We start from the raw sequence: 15825 nt of genomic DNA on the forward strand, positions 1-15825 counted from the left end.
TGCATTTATCTACTACATATCTACGACCATTTGCAGTAATCTTGCATACTTTACATTGTTATTAACATCACCATCATCATTATCATTATTACTCGTTACTTGTATCAGACTTCCTACTGTTCTATTCTAACTACACCAAAAATCAGCTTGGAGCCGGAAGCCAAAATACCTCACCTAGCTTAGTCCGGACCTCTCCCATCTTCTTACTCCTGCTTTCCTCTCTTACTGTTGACCTCATTCTTGTCTCCTGCTCTCTTTCCTACCCTCCAGGCGTCTACTTCTGGTCTTACGGACTGCTCGATCCACAACACTATTCCCTTTCCATCATCTTTGTCCTCTCCATGTTCGTTTCGCATTAGGTCTTTCTTACGTCCTCCGGGCTGGTCACGATCGCCTTTCCTCCTTCTTCCTCCATCCTCTTTCCGTTCTACTTCTTTCCTCTGCCCGCAACTGCCTTGGTCTTTCTCCCGTTGTCTTGCGTCCTCGATTCTGTTGTCTCTTTCGTCGGCGCTGTTCTATCCACTCATACATTGCCGTCACCATGGAGGGTTTCGATACTATGGCCATGCCGTATCTGGCCAGTCCCTTGTCACTGGGCAATATGCAGGGCGCCGACTACCTTAATGCCATGCCTGGTATTGATATACCCGACCAACGCTCGAATTTCGACTCCGACACGTTCGTTAGGTAAGTCCAATCGTCGCCTTGCGCTTGCAAATGATCATTCTGACCAAAAGCACTGGAACAGCGGCGAGGATATTCCCTTCACTCAGCACAGTTTGCCGAACACGTTGAAACGTTTCTCTTCGGGGTACGACGATCCCTTCACGGAAATGGTGACCCCATTCGACCCCGCACCCTCCGAACAACCCCCAGACTCGTCTATTGACCACAATAACAAGTTGCTGAGTTTCTCAATGCCCGCCTATAATTTCACTCTACTTGATTATTCGTTGCGGCGGACATCGTTATCGCTGTCGGCCCAGTTACATGGCATGTTCTTCCTCGCAGAATCGCCTTGGACCACATCCCCGACGGAAAACGCACCGCCTCAACAAGGGGCGGAGTTGACTTGCTACCGGCGCAACCTGTTCCAGATCACAGGCTCTGTGACCCTGCCACGGAGTCTACGGTACATCATGACCGAGCAGGGCGATCGTATACCTATCCTTGCGCAAGAACTCTGCGTTTCCGCCACTGAGTCTGTGGAGGGTAATTCGGTCAAAATCATTTCAGTGCCCTGGAAAACGCCCGCTGCGAACGGCAATCAACCGACTGATGACAATGGTGCTAGTAACAGCAATGCGAAGGTTGAGAAAGAACCACCACCAATTCCATTGGACATCATGGCGGGCCAAGACCTGGACACCGACTATGCGACGTTCCCAATTGCTTGGAAGCGGTTACAATTCCGTGTTGCGACGGCCAACAACGGGCGGAGGAAAGAGCTGCAACAGCATTTTGTCGTCCGACTGAAGGTTGTTGCGACTCTGTCCACTGGCGCCAAAATCCCAATCTGCGAGGTACACTCGGGACCTGTGATTGTACGAGGTCGTAGTCCGCGCAATTTCCAATCGCGTAAGGACTTACCGCTAAGCGGCAGCGCTGCAGCATCAAGAAAGAGCGCCCAGGCTGCCACTCTCAACCGCACACCTACCAGTGATACCGACCATCGGCCCAGTCTGACGCCAGGCAAGGCGAAGTCCGCAGCTAAAAGCACCTCGCCGGACACTTCGCTTCCTCAGTCGGCCATTGCAGCGCAGCGACAGTCATCCCCTGACTGGACTCAAATACCTCACTCCTCGGGAGGCGCGCTTTCTTCTACACCCCTCCCTCAACCGTCAATATATCCTCAGTCCAATCCTGAATTTTCACGCATGTCGGACAGCCAAAGACGGTCGAGCGCCATGGCGGCACCAATCAACCTTTCCCTACTAGATGACGATACTAGTGGCGGTGGTGTCAACTTGGTCGATTCAGCCAGGCCTGGCTCTTCGTATACCAACGACGTCTCGCACAAGAGTCGCGATGTGGGCAGCTCGGCGCCACCCACCAAAATGCGCAAGCTGTCCCACAGCGTGTCGCAGGCGCCGTCACGAAGCACATCAACGTCGCTACCCCTGCTAAACACCGCTGGCCTGCAGCAACCCTTCGCATCGTCTCTTCCGTTTCCGAACGAGAGTGCTGATCTGTTGTATGAGTATTTCCCTCTGGGCTTGGACGATTGGCAAGCTCCTGTGGATGCAGTCTACCGTCCACATGTGGTACATCACACCAATATGCCAGAAATGAAATTTGTCGCTGGAAGAGGGAGAAGCAAGCGGTATTTTGCTGCGGAAGATGTCTTTTAAGAGTTCCCTTTTATGGAAATTCGGCAGGGTCTCATTCCTCGATTCCGCAGAGGCTCTTTGAGAAATTAGCAGCAATCTATGAGTCCTATCTCGATTAATCTGTCATTCACTATCTCCTTCAAAGACTCTGCATCCGCCACCCCCGCCCTTCCCCCAATACCCCTGATCCCTTATCCTTTTTTACCCCCGGCATTCCTCTTTCTCCATCGATTTTCTCTTTTTCTTCTGGCGTTATCTATACTGGCACATCTTTCGGACAGAATACGCACTAACAGGGTGCGCATTGACTAGTCTAATGTATGGGTATGGGCTACACTGCAATTGAAGGTGCAGTTCTGGCGTGAAGGAGTTTACAATGACGGCGGAGTTCTTGTTTTTGTCTGCTGTCCCTTTGACCTTTTCTTCCCCTTCTTGATTTCCGTACTTATGCTCTTTAAGAGTTCATGTGGTTTGGTATGCACATATCTCACTGTGTCATGATGTCATGCTACGACCCTGTCAGCATACGGCAGAATTGTTGGGATCATATACATGCTCCAAGAAGACTCTGAAATCCAGCTTTGACCCGGTCTTGTGTGCGTCACTACCCGAAGCTGATGTCTGGTCCTGAAAATTAGCCCTGAAAAGATGAAGAAGAAATGCTAGTAATGGCTCGTGGCAGCTAATAAACAGCGTCCACCTCACGTCCAATGAATTCTTCTTTTGGTTTTCTTCGCACTCAATTCATGGCGGTACTACTTGCCAGCGGTTCCTTAGCTTCTAGTGGCATATCAGATCCGCGAATGGGTAATGAATGAATGCTATATCTTTCAGGGGCTGTTATTTCTCTTCTGGTTCTTGGTCAGTGTCATGGACCTTGTATGGCTGTCTAAAGGGGATTCACAGTATAGGTGAGATGAACTCTTAGCTCTTCAAAGTATAATGCCCTCCAATACTAGGAGACTCATGCGCGCACCTCTACACACACAAACGCACACACGCATATATATATATATGGCTGACATGGTTCTTTATGACATGACGGACAATAGATATGCGTTGTACGAGTATCATCAAGCGAGCCCTGATTGACTCACGCAAACAGAGCTTTTCAAAGATGGTATTATTATAGATATCCCAGTCCCTCACCACCAATAGCTTCGAGGTCAGCCTTGATCTCCCACTCATGTGCCCCAACCCGGGCAGCAATTTCCATCTTGCGGTGTTGTCCCATATCCAGCCATTGATACAGCAGATTCCCATCAAGCATGCCTCTCCCTGCGGTTCCGTCACTTTCAACAGCTCGGTAAGCTCGAGGGTTTAGACCGCAAGGGTGCTCCAGCGAATTCGTCAATTGGGACTGCAAGGCTGACAGCCGGCGATATGACTCTTCAGGAACAGACGTCACAATGCCAACCGAACCGCTCTGAGAGGTAATGAGTACTTGCTGGGATATGTTTTGGGAATCTATTTCCATCGAATTTGGGTCGGCCATTGCTTTCTCTGAGGAGACCATGGTACGTGGCAACAGAGTCATTGTTGTGGCAAAGTGACCCATATGAAACTTGCTGCGGGCCAGCAATCTATCACCGTTAGATGATTTCGGATCTATTTGAAATCAGCGTTTACTTTTCCTCCGTAGGCTCTATCGAAGTTACAAGATCTCACCTTCCGGGTCATACTGCAAGACATGGAAGTTGCAATCACTGTCAGCAACCAGAATGAACAGCTTGTCGCCATCAGGAAGAAAATCGGCAGCAACCACTTCAAGGTACCCTTGGTCTTTGCCAAAGAGGCTCATCTTGTATGGTTCCTCCTAAACCACCCGTTAGCTTGACTGATCCGCCTGTATGTGTGGATGTAGGGGATGATACCGAGTAGCCTGCGAACCAAAGCCCTTTGACAGCATCCCCCATTAGACACATTCCAGTACCTTTGAGCTCTTTCACCACGCTGACATAACACTGCATATCCATGAAGGCAACAGGGAGCAGACTGCCATCCTCCTTCAGCCCTCTGACCATGCATTTTTGCCCTTGCGCAGCAATTAGAAATCCTTGACCGCCAATCTGTGATAGCGCAGTCACGGCGCCTTTGACCAACTCCTTGCCTATAAGTTTTAGTTTGCGGTCTGTCTCTGGTTTCTCCGGGTCCGGAACCACTTTGATCACTTCGAACACGTAAATACAGCCACGAGACGGGATGTCTTCACCCCGAGCAAATGCTGTTCCGACAACAATCATATTCCTGCGCTCGTGGGTATTTTCGGAAACTTCAAGATCCATATTCTTTACCGCCATTACATATTCAGCGGGACCTAGTGAGTAGCTTCACGAAGAAGAAAAGCGTAAGTACTGGAAAACTAATTTGCAAGTTGGTTTAGGTCCACACCTATCGATAACCGTCCATGTTCTCGGACTTACGACTTTGAGCGAGCATTGGCGAAGCTCGGGGAGGAATGAAATTACTAGACCTGTTAACATGCGCATATATGTGAAGACAAAAGTCATACCTTCGTTTCGCCAGTCCGGGTGCAATTCATCATCATCAGGCAACTTGAAATCTGCGCTATGACTGGTAGCCAGTACGTACGTTTCAGAGGAAGTAGCATAGGCCAAATGATCCACTTGCTCCCCGATACCGATTTTTCTCAAGGCCCATGTATAATCGAATAGGGTCTCTGATGGGAACCGACAGATGCGAAGCACGTCCTAGGAATTGATTCAGCATGTGCCACATGAAGGTGGGGAAGTGGGAAAACCTTCGAGTCCACATATACAAAGCCTTTGTCAAGCGAAGGGCTGGCTAAGTCGAAAATGCTCAGGTCCCGCACGGATTCTCCTCTCAAACGAAGAACGTGGGGGCAGCTTTTGGCCGTTTTGAGAATGAAGCTTGCAGAGGGTCCAGGCATAAAAACGGCACTAGAATCTGAAATATTGGGTAAAATACGCAGTGACCTAGGCCTTGATAGCTCCTCGTTGGACTGCATTTCCTTCTCTGAAGTAGTAACCCTCGGCAATGTGTGATTAGATTCTTTGACGAAGCTTAAGCGAGTATCATTTTCGCCCTTGATAGACGACGCAAATGCCTTATATATCACAATGTCATCACTTTCAGTGCGTAACTGCCTAGAACATCAGTACACGGCCCTAACTCGGGGTCCAAGGGAGGTGAAGTGAAAGGACCTGGCGACGTACAATCAGGTGAGGTGAAGGATTCCAGGATTCGCCGAGATCTGCAATAACCGCCTCGGATAAGACCTCCCGCGTAGTAGAGCGCTTGGGGAGCTCAGTTGATAGTATCGGTGGTAAGCAGTCAATACCCTCGATAACCGACATCAGTTGCTGATCAGGCAATCGATAAATCTAACGTTTGTCAGCATTGGCATACGTGAGAGATGCTGGTGTGACTGAAGTCAAAATGACTTACGTAAAGTCTGCAATCTATGCTAAGTAGGAAGAGGAACAATTCGCAATGAGTATCCTGCTTCGAAGTAGGCCGCGTAGACGAGAAAATCTCAGCTTTGTCCCAATATAAGCAACAAGAGAGCCATTTGCCCGCCCTCGCAGAGTCGTTCAATTCCACCTCATCAAGGTCTCCACTATCATCTGCTTGAAGAAGCATCAACGTTGAATCATCTCGGAGGATTGCTATGTATGGGTCAGCCAGGCTGGCGCTAACAGCCATACGCTCATCGCTGGTGTCTTCGTCCCAGACCGGATAGATTTGCGCCAGGTCCAAGTCTGTCATTGTTAGTTTCCTTATATACTCCTTACTCTTCAGGGCTAAAGCCTCACCAATATCGTAACTTCGGACCTCGTTCCTCAGGACCTGAACAACTCGCCTTTTGCACGACAGCGTCCCAATCTCTATGGTCACATCGTTGTTCGGATTAAACTCAGGAGCTTTGAAAGGTTTCAAGTCTTGTGTCCCCGCAATGAAAACTTGTGACTGTTCCTTGTCGGGAGCTTCAGGCTTCGACAGTATAACATATTGGCGGTATTCTTGATTGATTTGCTGCTCATCAGGGACCAATGGTGCACCGCTTCCAAGAGCTACAACTGCTGTCCAAACCCCTTGAACAGATTGAGCGTCAAAAGAAGCTGTGACATCCGGTTCGATTTCGCGCTTCATCAGTACCAACCCACCATTTCTGCCAGAGCCTTGAGCAGCTACTAATTCAAGCTCGGAGCAAGCATTCTCAATGAGACGACTTGTGTTTTCGACAGTCGAAGCAGGCTTTCCTAGCGTTATATCTCTCAAGGGGCCGATATTAGGCAGTCTGTCGAGTACCTGAAATTTATACACCTCGACTCCGGACATCTCTGCGGATGGACGACGACCAAGAGCTGGCGTTTCAGGCTCTGCAGTATAGAGGTCGTCTTCATAGACATCCTCTTCACTTTGACTATCGTCTGAGGCTTCTTCACGATCTTCTGCCACATTGCTCATTCTTGGCCGAGGCTTTTTTGAATTTGAGGACATGGAGGACCAGCTGAGAAGGACAGAATCTGCATCCTCGCTGCCAAAAAAAACTCTGTCGGTTCCAAGAAAAGCTGAGGATGATGCACCAGCTTTCATAATAGCCCCCCCAGCCTGTGCAGGTAGAGGGCGGAGTGAGATGCCTGACACTGACCTTCCGTCCAGTTGGAAATGGACAAGCACCATATTCCCCGACGAAAGAACAAGAACCAGATCCCCGCTGCTGTCAGAAAGATGCTCCACAACGCATCCTTCCAGTCGGAGTGCGAGGTCTGACTGATCAACCATGGAGAATGCCGAGACTTGTCTGGCGAACTCATTAACCCCAACCGCATTGGTTTTGCCTGCCTGATCGACGTGCACTAATTCATTGGACCCGATAAGTAACGCGCCTCCAACTGGTGGTGGAAGGGCAACCACTTTGAACAAGTCGCTAGGCAATTTTGGTACCGAAAGTAAAGTCGTGGAAGCTCGCTGTTCCAAATCTAGTGTAAACACAGTGTAAAAGACAGAATCTTTTCTTTCGGGGAGCAAAGCATGTGAAGTAGCAATCTGCGAGTAGAGGATGCCGAACGTCGGCTCCCTATATTCATATAGGAACGCAAGACTGACAGGGTGAAGTATAGACGGATCCAATGCAGTTAAGGGAAGCACAAAGGACGAGGCATATGGGGTCTGATACACGGTGCGGTCTTTGCTCTTCACATCATTGCCAACGTGATCCGATACTTGATTGAGATCGTCTTGACGAAGATCGAATTCGTACTCGTCCATGGCTAGGTCATCTCCTGGTTGATGAAAGGGTAAAATTGCAAGATTCCGAATCCCAAAGTTGAAGACTGCGCATCTACTGCTTGGATCCACACTCAGGATACTGCCACAACTGCTCAGATCGGGTACCCATGGACTACGGGTTAGATCATCCCTCTCATAGTAATGGATTGAAATGGTTGAGATCCCATGACGTTCTGGGTCCCATTCCACCAAGCTAAGTTTGGCATTGCGGAAAGCAAGTAAAAGAGCTTCACCACCGCTCTTAGGATTCAGAATTTTGACCCGAGAGATGTCGACTACTGTTCCAGAAAGCGGATATTCTCGCTCCAGGACGAGCTTCGTTGTCTCTACCTGGTCTGGCCGCGCAGACTTACCCTCAATGGTTCCACCTCTCGGGTGATGTTGAACGTTGAGTAAAGTGAAGACCTGGAGAACAGAGGTCTTCACCACGACCAGATTCTCCGCTGTTGCTGAGATAAATGGAATGGCCAGGGCATGAGTTACCCCGGAAGGGGGTAACAATTCTGTATAGCACTGCATTTTTTGTGTGGCCGATTGCTATGGTTTTCCCTGCTAGAAACCTTTATCAACATAAAACAGTCCAGGAATAACCAAGAAGACTATACATTGCAAAGTCAAGGGCAAGAATTGGGATTTAGAGAATGAATGAAGGGTGGCCATAGGCTGATGATCTATACAACTAAGTCTGCTGTGTTTTGAGTATTTTGCCAATCCTGCGTGATCTGTCACGTGATTCATCGGGCTTGTTATGTTGATGATGTAATTGATAATATCCATACCCCTGCAGTGCACCCAGCACACCATGATCGCTCATTGTTCTCATTGTCGTTACCACCTTTATCACAAGTGCCGATCAGAGAACCCCTGAAATATAGTAGTGTGTCCTGCTCCGCAAAGCCTGTGGACTATCTATTTCGCCAAAGCTAACATATATGGCAGCATCGTCACCCTTTAGTTTTTGCTTAGTTGGATTTCTTGAAAGCTTTGCAAATATGCCACAATGCCTCTCCCATGGATCTCCCTGATTTGGTTTGCGTATCTAATAGTGATAACTGTTTTGATTGTTGTTGCCTCGGTCTTTATACATGTATATCAGACACCTCGGGATCGATCCTCATTTGTGACCTTTATGTGCGTCTTTTCCATTGCCGCTCTTCTTGCGACAGTAATGTTACTACCAGTTGATGTCGCTTTGGTTTCCTCAACGACATCATCCGCTCTGGGTCAGCGAAAAGAGTGGGCCACCCAAGAAGAGGTCGACAAAATTACCTACTCCTTAACAGTTGTCTATTACTCGCTATACTCCCTGGATGCTCTGCTCTGCCTTGTTGGAATCCCTTTTGCCTACTTCTGGCACGAGGATTATGATGAAGTAGCCGTCGAGACGGGCGATCAGACAGCCTGCAAGCGGTTTTGGGCTGCTACCAAATACACTCTGGCTTTCATTGCAGTAGTCATTGCGTTGGTTCTTGTCGGCTTCTTCGCTCCTATGTTGGAGAGTCAACCTGGCCACGATCTGGGGTATTGGCGAAGATTTTTGATCGAGAACCGTGAGTTTGATTCCTTTTCGGATGACGACTTTCTCCTCAAAACGCTCATGATGTCCTACAGGAGGTGAACATGCTTTTACATTTCTCCTTGGGTTCGTAACAACCATTGGCTCTTGTCTATATGTCTTCTATACACCTTCAGGGCTAGCATTGCTTCCGGCGCTTCTTCTCAGAAAACCCTATTCTTTCGCAAACCAAACATTGGTAGGTTCTACAGCCATGCAACTGGATTTCAATCGTGAACGGCAACGCCAATTGGAAGGTCGCTGCGGGGGTAATTCGGCGCTTCTATCTCCAAAAGACAGAAGAGAATTGGACACTTTGGTGCGGGAAGAGAGGACTCTCATCCGCCGGCAGCGCTTGATCGAAGGACGCCAAGAAGAAGACCAAAGCTGGCCAGTCACCGTTTACTCCAAACTGAAGACTATCCTCCGTCCATTCAGGCTTCTGGGCGGCTTCTGTCTATTTCTCGTTGGGTTTTCGACGTGGATTTCATTGCTCATGACCGTTATTGATAAATTGATAAATTCGTCTTGCAAGCATCACTGTGGTTATGTACTCAGCCGTACCAACTTCAACCCTATGAGTTGGCTTCTTATTCAGTCTTCCAGGGCTTTTCCAACCGACTATATCATTTTTGCGCTTATTGTCTTCTTATTCTTTTGGGGCTCGGTCGTCGGTGTTGTCGCAGTGGGCATTCGATTTCTTTGGATACGAATTTTCCAAATTAGGAAAGGTCACACGTCGCCCCAGGCCATGTTGCTGGCGACAGCCATGCTGACGCTGATAACCCTGGGCTTGAATTACTCGATTGTTATGATGCTTGCACCCCAGTACGCAACATTTGGACCGCAAACTTTCTGCGACTTAGCCCCGAGGTCTTCAGAAGAACAGCCGGATTGCTCAAACCACAGGCATTTGGTCAAGCCATGTTCAGAGAAGGCAGATAGCACAGCTGCAGATAAGACCTGCACGCCCAGCGTCGCAAGCACCATTTTAAATCGGGTGGCGCTGAATTTTCCACTTTTTGGTGCCTTGCTGTTTTGGGCACACTTTCTTTTCCTTGGTATTTGGCAGACCTGTCACAAGGAACTTTGTTTCTTATGCTGCAAACTTGGAAGCTAACGATTGTGCAAAAATAGGTATCTACTTAGTCATCCTTGTGGCATCTCTCGTCCGCTCGCCGAGACTCGACGAACGCCAGCTGGATGAGGACGTCGAAGAAGCCGAGGAAGAAAGTCTGTTAGCAAGCACCGGAAGAAGTGGCAATCCTACATGAGGGGACGTCCCAACGCTTCCAGAGAGCCCGCTACTTCGATTAATGAACGATTATTCTGAAAATGTTTTCTTGATTCAAGAGGTGATAAAAAGGGAAAGACAGCGGATATGGTGATTTCCGCCAAGGGATTATAGTCTTGTATCACGTGTTTATAGTGTTACATCTCGGGTTCCCTCATCATGCTCCCCTTCGTGAGAGTCGGAGTTTGCGAGATGCCGTGGTCGAGCCTCCGTATGGTAACTTTCAAGTGGGCAGGTCTGAATTTCAAGGGAGCCTCTCTGGAAGTATCCTTCAACTTGATATACCTAAGACTTTGGGGCATTATTCAGGAGAGCGAGAGCACTTTCGAAAGCCTTCACAACGTCGGCATCTGCATGGATATGTTAGCACGGCTTGGCTGGCGGCAATTGTTGTACTCTCGCACAATGTTTTCTCCTATTTTCTAAATCCTCTTCGGATGTCTGCACATGCTGCGACTGGGTTTTGAATCTAGACATAAGTCAGCTGAACTGTCGGCTTGTGTAAGGGTACAGGCCGAGACCTTTTCAGCGCTCTGCTTTCATCACGAAGAACAGCAGACTGTGACCAGGCCGTAAAAATCTAGACCAGCAATGTCAGAGAGATGGGTTATGGCTTAGAAAAGTACAAGGTACCTCAAGAAGCCTCAAAGATCGAGCCCGCAACTCTTCCTCAGCATCCCCATGTTGTTTCATAATATCTGAGTATATTTGTTGAAGTTTTGTCCAGTTGCATTGTGACAAGTCTTCTACCAACTGCCGTCTGACTTGTGGAACATTATGATGCTCATTCAAGCTTTTCTGCTGATCCGGTCTGGATCCATGATCGCCGTAGTCAATAGAAGCTTTGGCGTGGGTTCCACCCAGTGAATCCATCTTTACCTGCAGTGCCTTATCACGGCACTTCTTCTCAAACGTTGTATAACTAGAGGGAAAGATAAAAGGTCAAAGGCGAATGGATGATTGTTTGCTCGCAGGATCTAAATTTCGAACAGCTCGTTTTACCATGCTGTCACTCCTGCCTCGCTAATAACGTGCTTCAGCATTGAGCAGTTCGTGGAAATCGCCAGTTCTGCCAGATAGCGAAGCAGAGTGCGTGGCTGCCTGAGGCATAAAGTGTAGTAGAAGTATCATGTGACGTCAACGTTCGAGGACATACCGCACCTCCAACTTAGCCTGCTACAAGAAAGATTTGACTGCTGGGAGCAATGAACCATTATTTTTCGATTCCATACACTTTCTTGATGTCTATGAGTTGCCTAGCAGGCAGACCGAGATTCATAGACTAACAGGAGGGCGCAAGATTGTGAGCTATCTGCTGACGGTACGATAGCACAATAAACAGTACATTTGAGATGAATTGTCCTATTTGCTCTCGAGTCTCAAACTCGCGCCTACGCTTTTATTGTCCCACCTGTGCCTGTAACAAACTATACACACTACGTATCGATAATGCCAGGGTTCTCCTGGAGAAGGAAGCCTTAGGACGGCAGCTCGAGAAAGCGCTTCTGCATCAGACATCTACTCTCTCCCATCGTCGCTCTGAAGAATGCTCAACGCAGTCGCCGAACAAGGTGCCCAGTCCTCAAGATGTCTTGCAAATTATAAATGCAAAAGCCGAGTCTTCCATCAGGAGGAAAGAGCTTGCGCTTCAGATCCAGCAACTGAAATCCGAGATTAAAGACAGGCAACTTGGCATTTCTCAGCGGAGGTTGACCTTAGCCCGACGACGTTCAGATGCTGAGTCTTCAAAGTTTCAGCTGGAAAGTCGCGAGATAGCTCTGCTATGTGGTGTCCAGAATACCATCAAAAGGACGGAGCATCTCTGGCATTCCTTGCACAGCAAGACAGCTGAGGCTCGAATTTTTCTTTGCCGCGAGGTTGCGAATCTATACAGCCTAAGACAGTGGATAAAGCAGGATGGCGGTGAAATGAAGGAGACATACGTAGTTGGTGGTGTTCCTATCATTGATCTCCGAGACCTGAACGGGAAGTCGCAACCTGCCCTCCTCCTGGATATGCCAACATGAAGTATTAATGCCCAAATAGGCGCCACTGCAGTCCAAATATCAACATCATTCTCTAATATTGCTCATCTTCTAGTCCTCGTGTCACATTACTTATCTTTGAGGCTTCCGGCGGAGATTACCCTTCCTCATAGAGACCATCCCGTTCCCACGATTCATGCACCTATTGGGTCGTATACCTCACGGGAGTCGATCTTGACAGCTACCTCAACGCAGCTGCATAACCCCGCTTCATCTACGACACACCCATTAGGCTTTCAGTCTAATCATTACCAACCTCGACCTCTCACTATCGATAGAAGTTTACCCAAGCTCGCTAGGGAAGACCCAGGGTCATACGTCCTTTTCCTAGAAGGAGTTACATTGTTGGCCTGGAACGTTTCCTGGCTATGTCGTACGCAAGGACTCGATATCGCGTCGGACTCTTGGGAAGAGATCTGCGATATTGGGAAGAACATGTGGCAGCTACTTGTTGCTCCTCCGCTGGAAGCGGCAACTCTGATGAGAGCATTTGCTGGTCGAGAAACGCAACCTATAAAGCTCTTAAGAGACCCTCCTAGAACTTCTATCCAAAGGACCATATCGTTCCCCATGATGGGGCATTACTCACATGGCACTGTGCATTCATTCCTGGGTGCTTCGGAAGGTACGGAGTTCGTTAGGACGTGGAGACTGCAGATGCCGCTCAAGGTTGTCGACAAATTGAAATCAATGCTCCTGGGAGAGATGGCGAGCGCGGAATGGGAAGTTCTCGAGGAGAAAGAGTGGAATGATAGTGAACAGACCTCGACGAGAGCGCCTGTCCAAGGGTCGAGGTCGCAGCCTGGAGACGACGTAATGCCGGACAAGAATTATGTCAGTCATATGGCATCAGCTAGTGGTGTCCCTAATGAATTAGATAGCACCAGCCGCCCACGGGGAAGTAGTGGTTGGACTAAATTGAGAAATCGATAACCTGATCGTTACTATATTCGTGATCCTAAACACTACCCACCTAACGAATTGCCCTTAATGGGGATACTTGAATAGAAAAAAAGCTTGGGTGAAAGCAATTATTGTTGTTGAGGTATGATCTACAGCTTGCAATATTGTTTAGCAACGTAGCTCTAAACGCAGACAGACAGAAGCACCATCGAATGAATGGCCTTCTCAACCCCAAAGAGAAGAAACAAAACCAATGTTAACCTGGAGCATTGAATGATACGTGAGTTTGCAGCAGACTGGAAGATCTAATGATTGATAAGATAACAAGCATCCACGCCCGGATTATCCTTTCACCTCTCACTACCTCTCTTCCGAGCCGCATAATTGCTACCTATTTACGCCATACAAAGCCAGGTAAACTTCGATCTTCATTTCTGGCTCGCAACTACTGTCTTATTTATTGGTTTGACAATGGTCCCTGTTTCTTAGCACACTCTCCTGCTCTCTAGTGTTACCACTCAAGCTTGGCAATCAAAATACAGAGGCCTGCTGTCCAAATACTGTGTCAACCTCACTCTGTTCGGGTCATGGCATTGATCAAATCCTAAGAAAGGCTTGAATCAAGATGGGCCAGCTTACGCAATGGCTACAGTCAGAGATGGCAGCTTCTGGTAAGTATTTTCTAACTAACATAGTTCATACTCATATCACTTAAAAAAAGCTCATTTGCATTGATACCGATCCTCTGGTCGCTGCAACTTGGGTGTGGTAATGATTATATCGACTAATACTCCATCTCTGTTGCAGCCCTCAATCGAAGTATCCCTCTAGTCTCAGACTTACCTGATTCCCTTCTCCGGGCAGAGCTTATTCGGAGGAGCGAAATTCGGGGATCGACCAGCGACCGAGTAGCTTGTGGTTCGAAGGAGAAAGGCGCTTACAACACCCAAATACATGTGCTGGCATTGTTCCTTATTCTGGTTTTGAGCACATTAGGTATTGTTTACATCTGGAAAGGTTTGATATTATCTCAAATATACTGATCATATATTAGCATGTTCATTTCCAGTTCTCGCACGTCGATTTCCACGGCTACCGATACCGCGCCACTTTCTTTTTATCTCCAGGCATTTTGGAACGGGGGTTTTGATTGCCACAGCTTTCGTTCACTTGTTACCCACGGCATTTGTCTCTCTTACGGATCCTTGCCTTCCTCGTTTTTGGTCGGAGACCTATCGCGCAATGGCTGGATTTGTAGCCATGATATCGGTTTTCCTGGTTGTCGTCGTAGAAATGTTCTTCGCTACGAAAGGTGCTGGTCATGTTCATGGGAGCGAGTATGATCATCTAATTGGCAGTGTTGGGCGGGGGTCTAGCGAGTCTGTTCGTGATGACGCAAATTATCTGGGGCTGGGCCGTCATCACTCGACAGAGAACCTACGCCTTAATCTCATTCAAGCGAATAGTTACGCGGATGGAGCGCAGGAGCACTCCAGTTCATTGTCCCCGATGTCAACAGATGGTGTCGAACAAGGACGGTCTAAGAAAATGGACCCTTACAGTGAAACCGGCGACACTGAATTTGGAGACATCGATTCTCTGGACAATCACAGTGATTCTCAGGTCTCTGACTCGCATCCTCGCCACCTGCAGTCCCACCGACGTGATTTGCATCCAAAACCGAGTCCTGGATTACCAATGCAAAGCCCGCAGCGTCAGTTGCTGCAATGTCTTCTCCTCGAGGCTGGTATCCTCTTCCACAGTATCTTTATCGGCATGGCCCTCAGTGTCGCCACTGGGACGTCTTTTATTGTCCTTCTTGTGGCTATCTGCTTTCACCAAACTTTCGAAGGTTTCGCCCTTGGATCGCGTATTGCATCCTTGATACCAGACCTTTTTTCGCCGTCGTCGCCGAAGCCCTGGCTTATGTCGCTTGCCTACGGAACTACAACACCCGTTGGACAAGCTATCGGCCTAGTTTTGCATAATCTCTACGACCCTGCAAGCACCACGGGCCTGCTCATGGTTGGCATCACCAATGCAATCAGCAGCGGGTTATTACTTTTTGCTGGACTTGTGGAACTCTTAGCGGAGGACTTTCTAAGTGAGTCTAGCTACGCGACACTCAGGGGTCGGCGGCGTATTGAGGCCTGTATATCCGTCGCGAGCGGGGCTCTGCTGATGGCATTCGTTGGCGCCTTTGCCTAGATCTTAGTCAGAATCTGTCTTGCATCTTTTTGTAGATATTGATTGATATAGACTGCTTACAGCTGCTAGCCGTCATGTGCGATACGTTACGCAGACTTGGTTTTACATTTTCGTATAACTGTCTGTAGCTTTATTGTAAATGTCGGAGGCTTGGGTCGAACGCTCTCTAAACATAGGTGCAGGCGTCAGAACCGAGGGCTTCGTGTGAATAGT

The 15825-nt window shown here is 48.3% G+C and overlaps 4 protein-coding genes across 4 annotated transcripts; 3 read left to right on the forward strand and 1 right to left on the reverse strand.

Moving 5' to 3' along the window:
- Window positions 1-541: 541 nt before the first annotated feature.
- On the forward strand, window positions 542-2351 carry ALT_9363 (NDT80/PhoG-like DNA-binding family protein; the record flags this gene model as incomplete). The annotated part of the gene is made up of 2 exons (XM_033561939.2): window positions 542-687; window positions 749-2351. 2 exons carry the CDS (start codon window positions 542-544, stop codon window positions 2349-2351), a joined length of 1749 nt encoding a protein of 582 aa, XP_033417830.1.
- Window positions 2352-3456: 1105 nt separating this feature from the next.
- On the reverse strand, window positions 3457-8126 carry ALT_9364 (cleavage/polyadenylation factor CFT1; the record flags this gene model as incomplete). The annotated part of the gene is made up of 6 exons (XM_089600593.1): window positions 3457-3938; window positions 3999-4146; window positions 4205-4647; window positions 4843-5041; window positions 5528-5695; window positions 5760-8126. 6 exons carry the CDS (start codon window positions 8124-8126, stop codon window positions 3457-3459), a joined length of 3807 nt encoding a protein of 1268 aa, XP_089455090.1.
- A 649-nt stretch (window positions 8127-8775) lies between these two features.
- ALT_9365 (Atg14 domain-containing protein) lies at window positions 8776-12483 on the forward strand (the record flags this gene model as incomplete). The annotated part of the gene is made up of 3 exons (XM_089600594.1): window positions 8776-9157; window positions 9219-9249; window positions 11913-12483. 3 exons carry the CDS (start codon window positions 8776-8778, stop codon window positions 12481-12483), a joined length of 984 nt encoding a protein of 327 aa, XP_089455091.1.
- Window positions 12484-14697: 2214 nt separating this feature from the next.
- On the forward strand, window positions 14698-15612 carry ALT_9366 (putative ZIP family zinc transporter; the record flags this gene model as incomplete). The annotated part of the gene is made up of 1 exon (XM_033561935.2): window positions 14698-15612. One exon carries the CDS (start codon window positions 14698-14700, stop codon window positions 15610-15612), a length of 915 nt encoding a protein of 304 aa, XP_033417826.2.
- Window positions 15613-15825: the final 213 nt, after the last annotated feature.

This window comes from Aspergillus lentulus (genome assembly GCF_001445615.1).
Source record: "Aspergillus lentulus DNA, contig: Alt17, strain: IFM 54703, whole genome shotgun sequence".
Lineage (NCBI taxonomy): Eukaryota > Fungi > Ascomycota > Eurotiomycetes > Eurotiales > Aspergillaceae > Aspergillus > Aspergillus lentulus.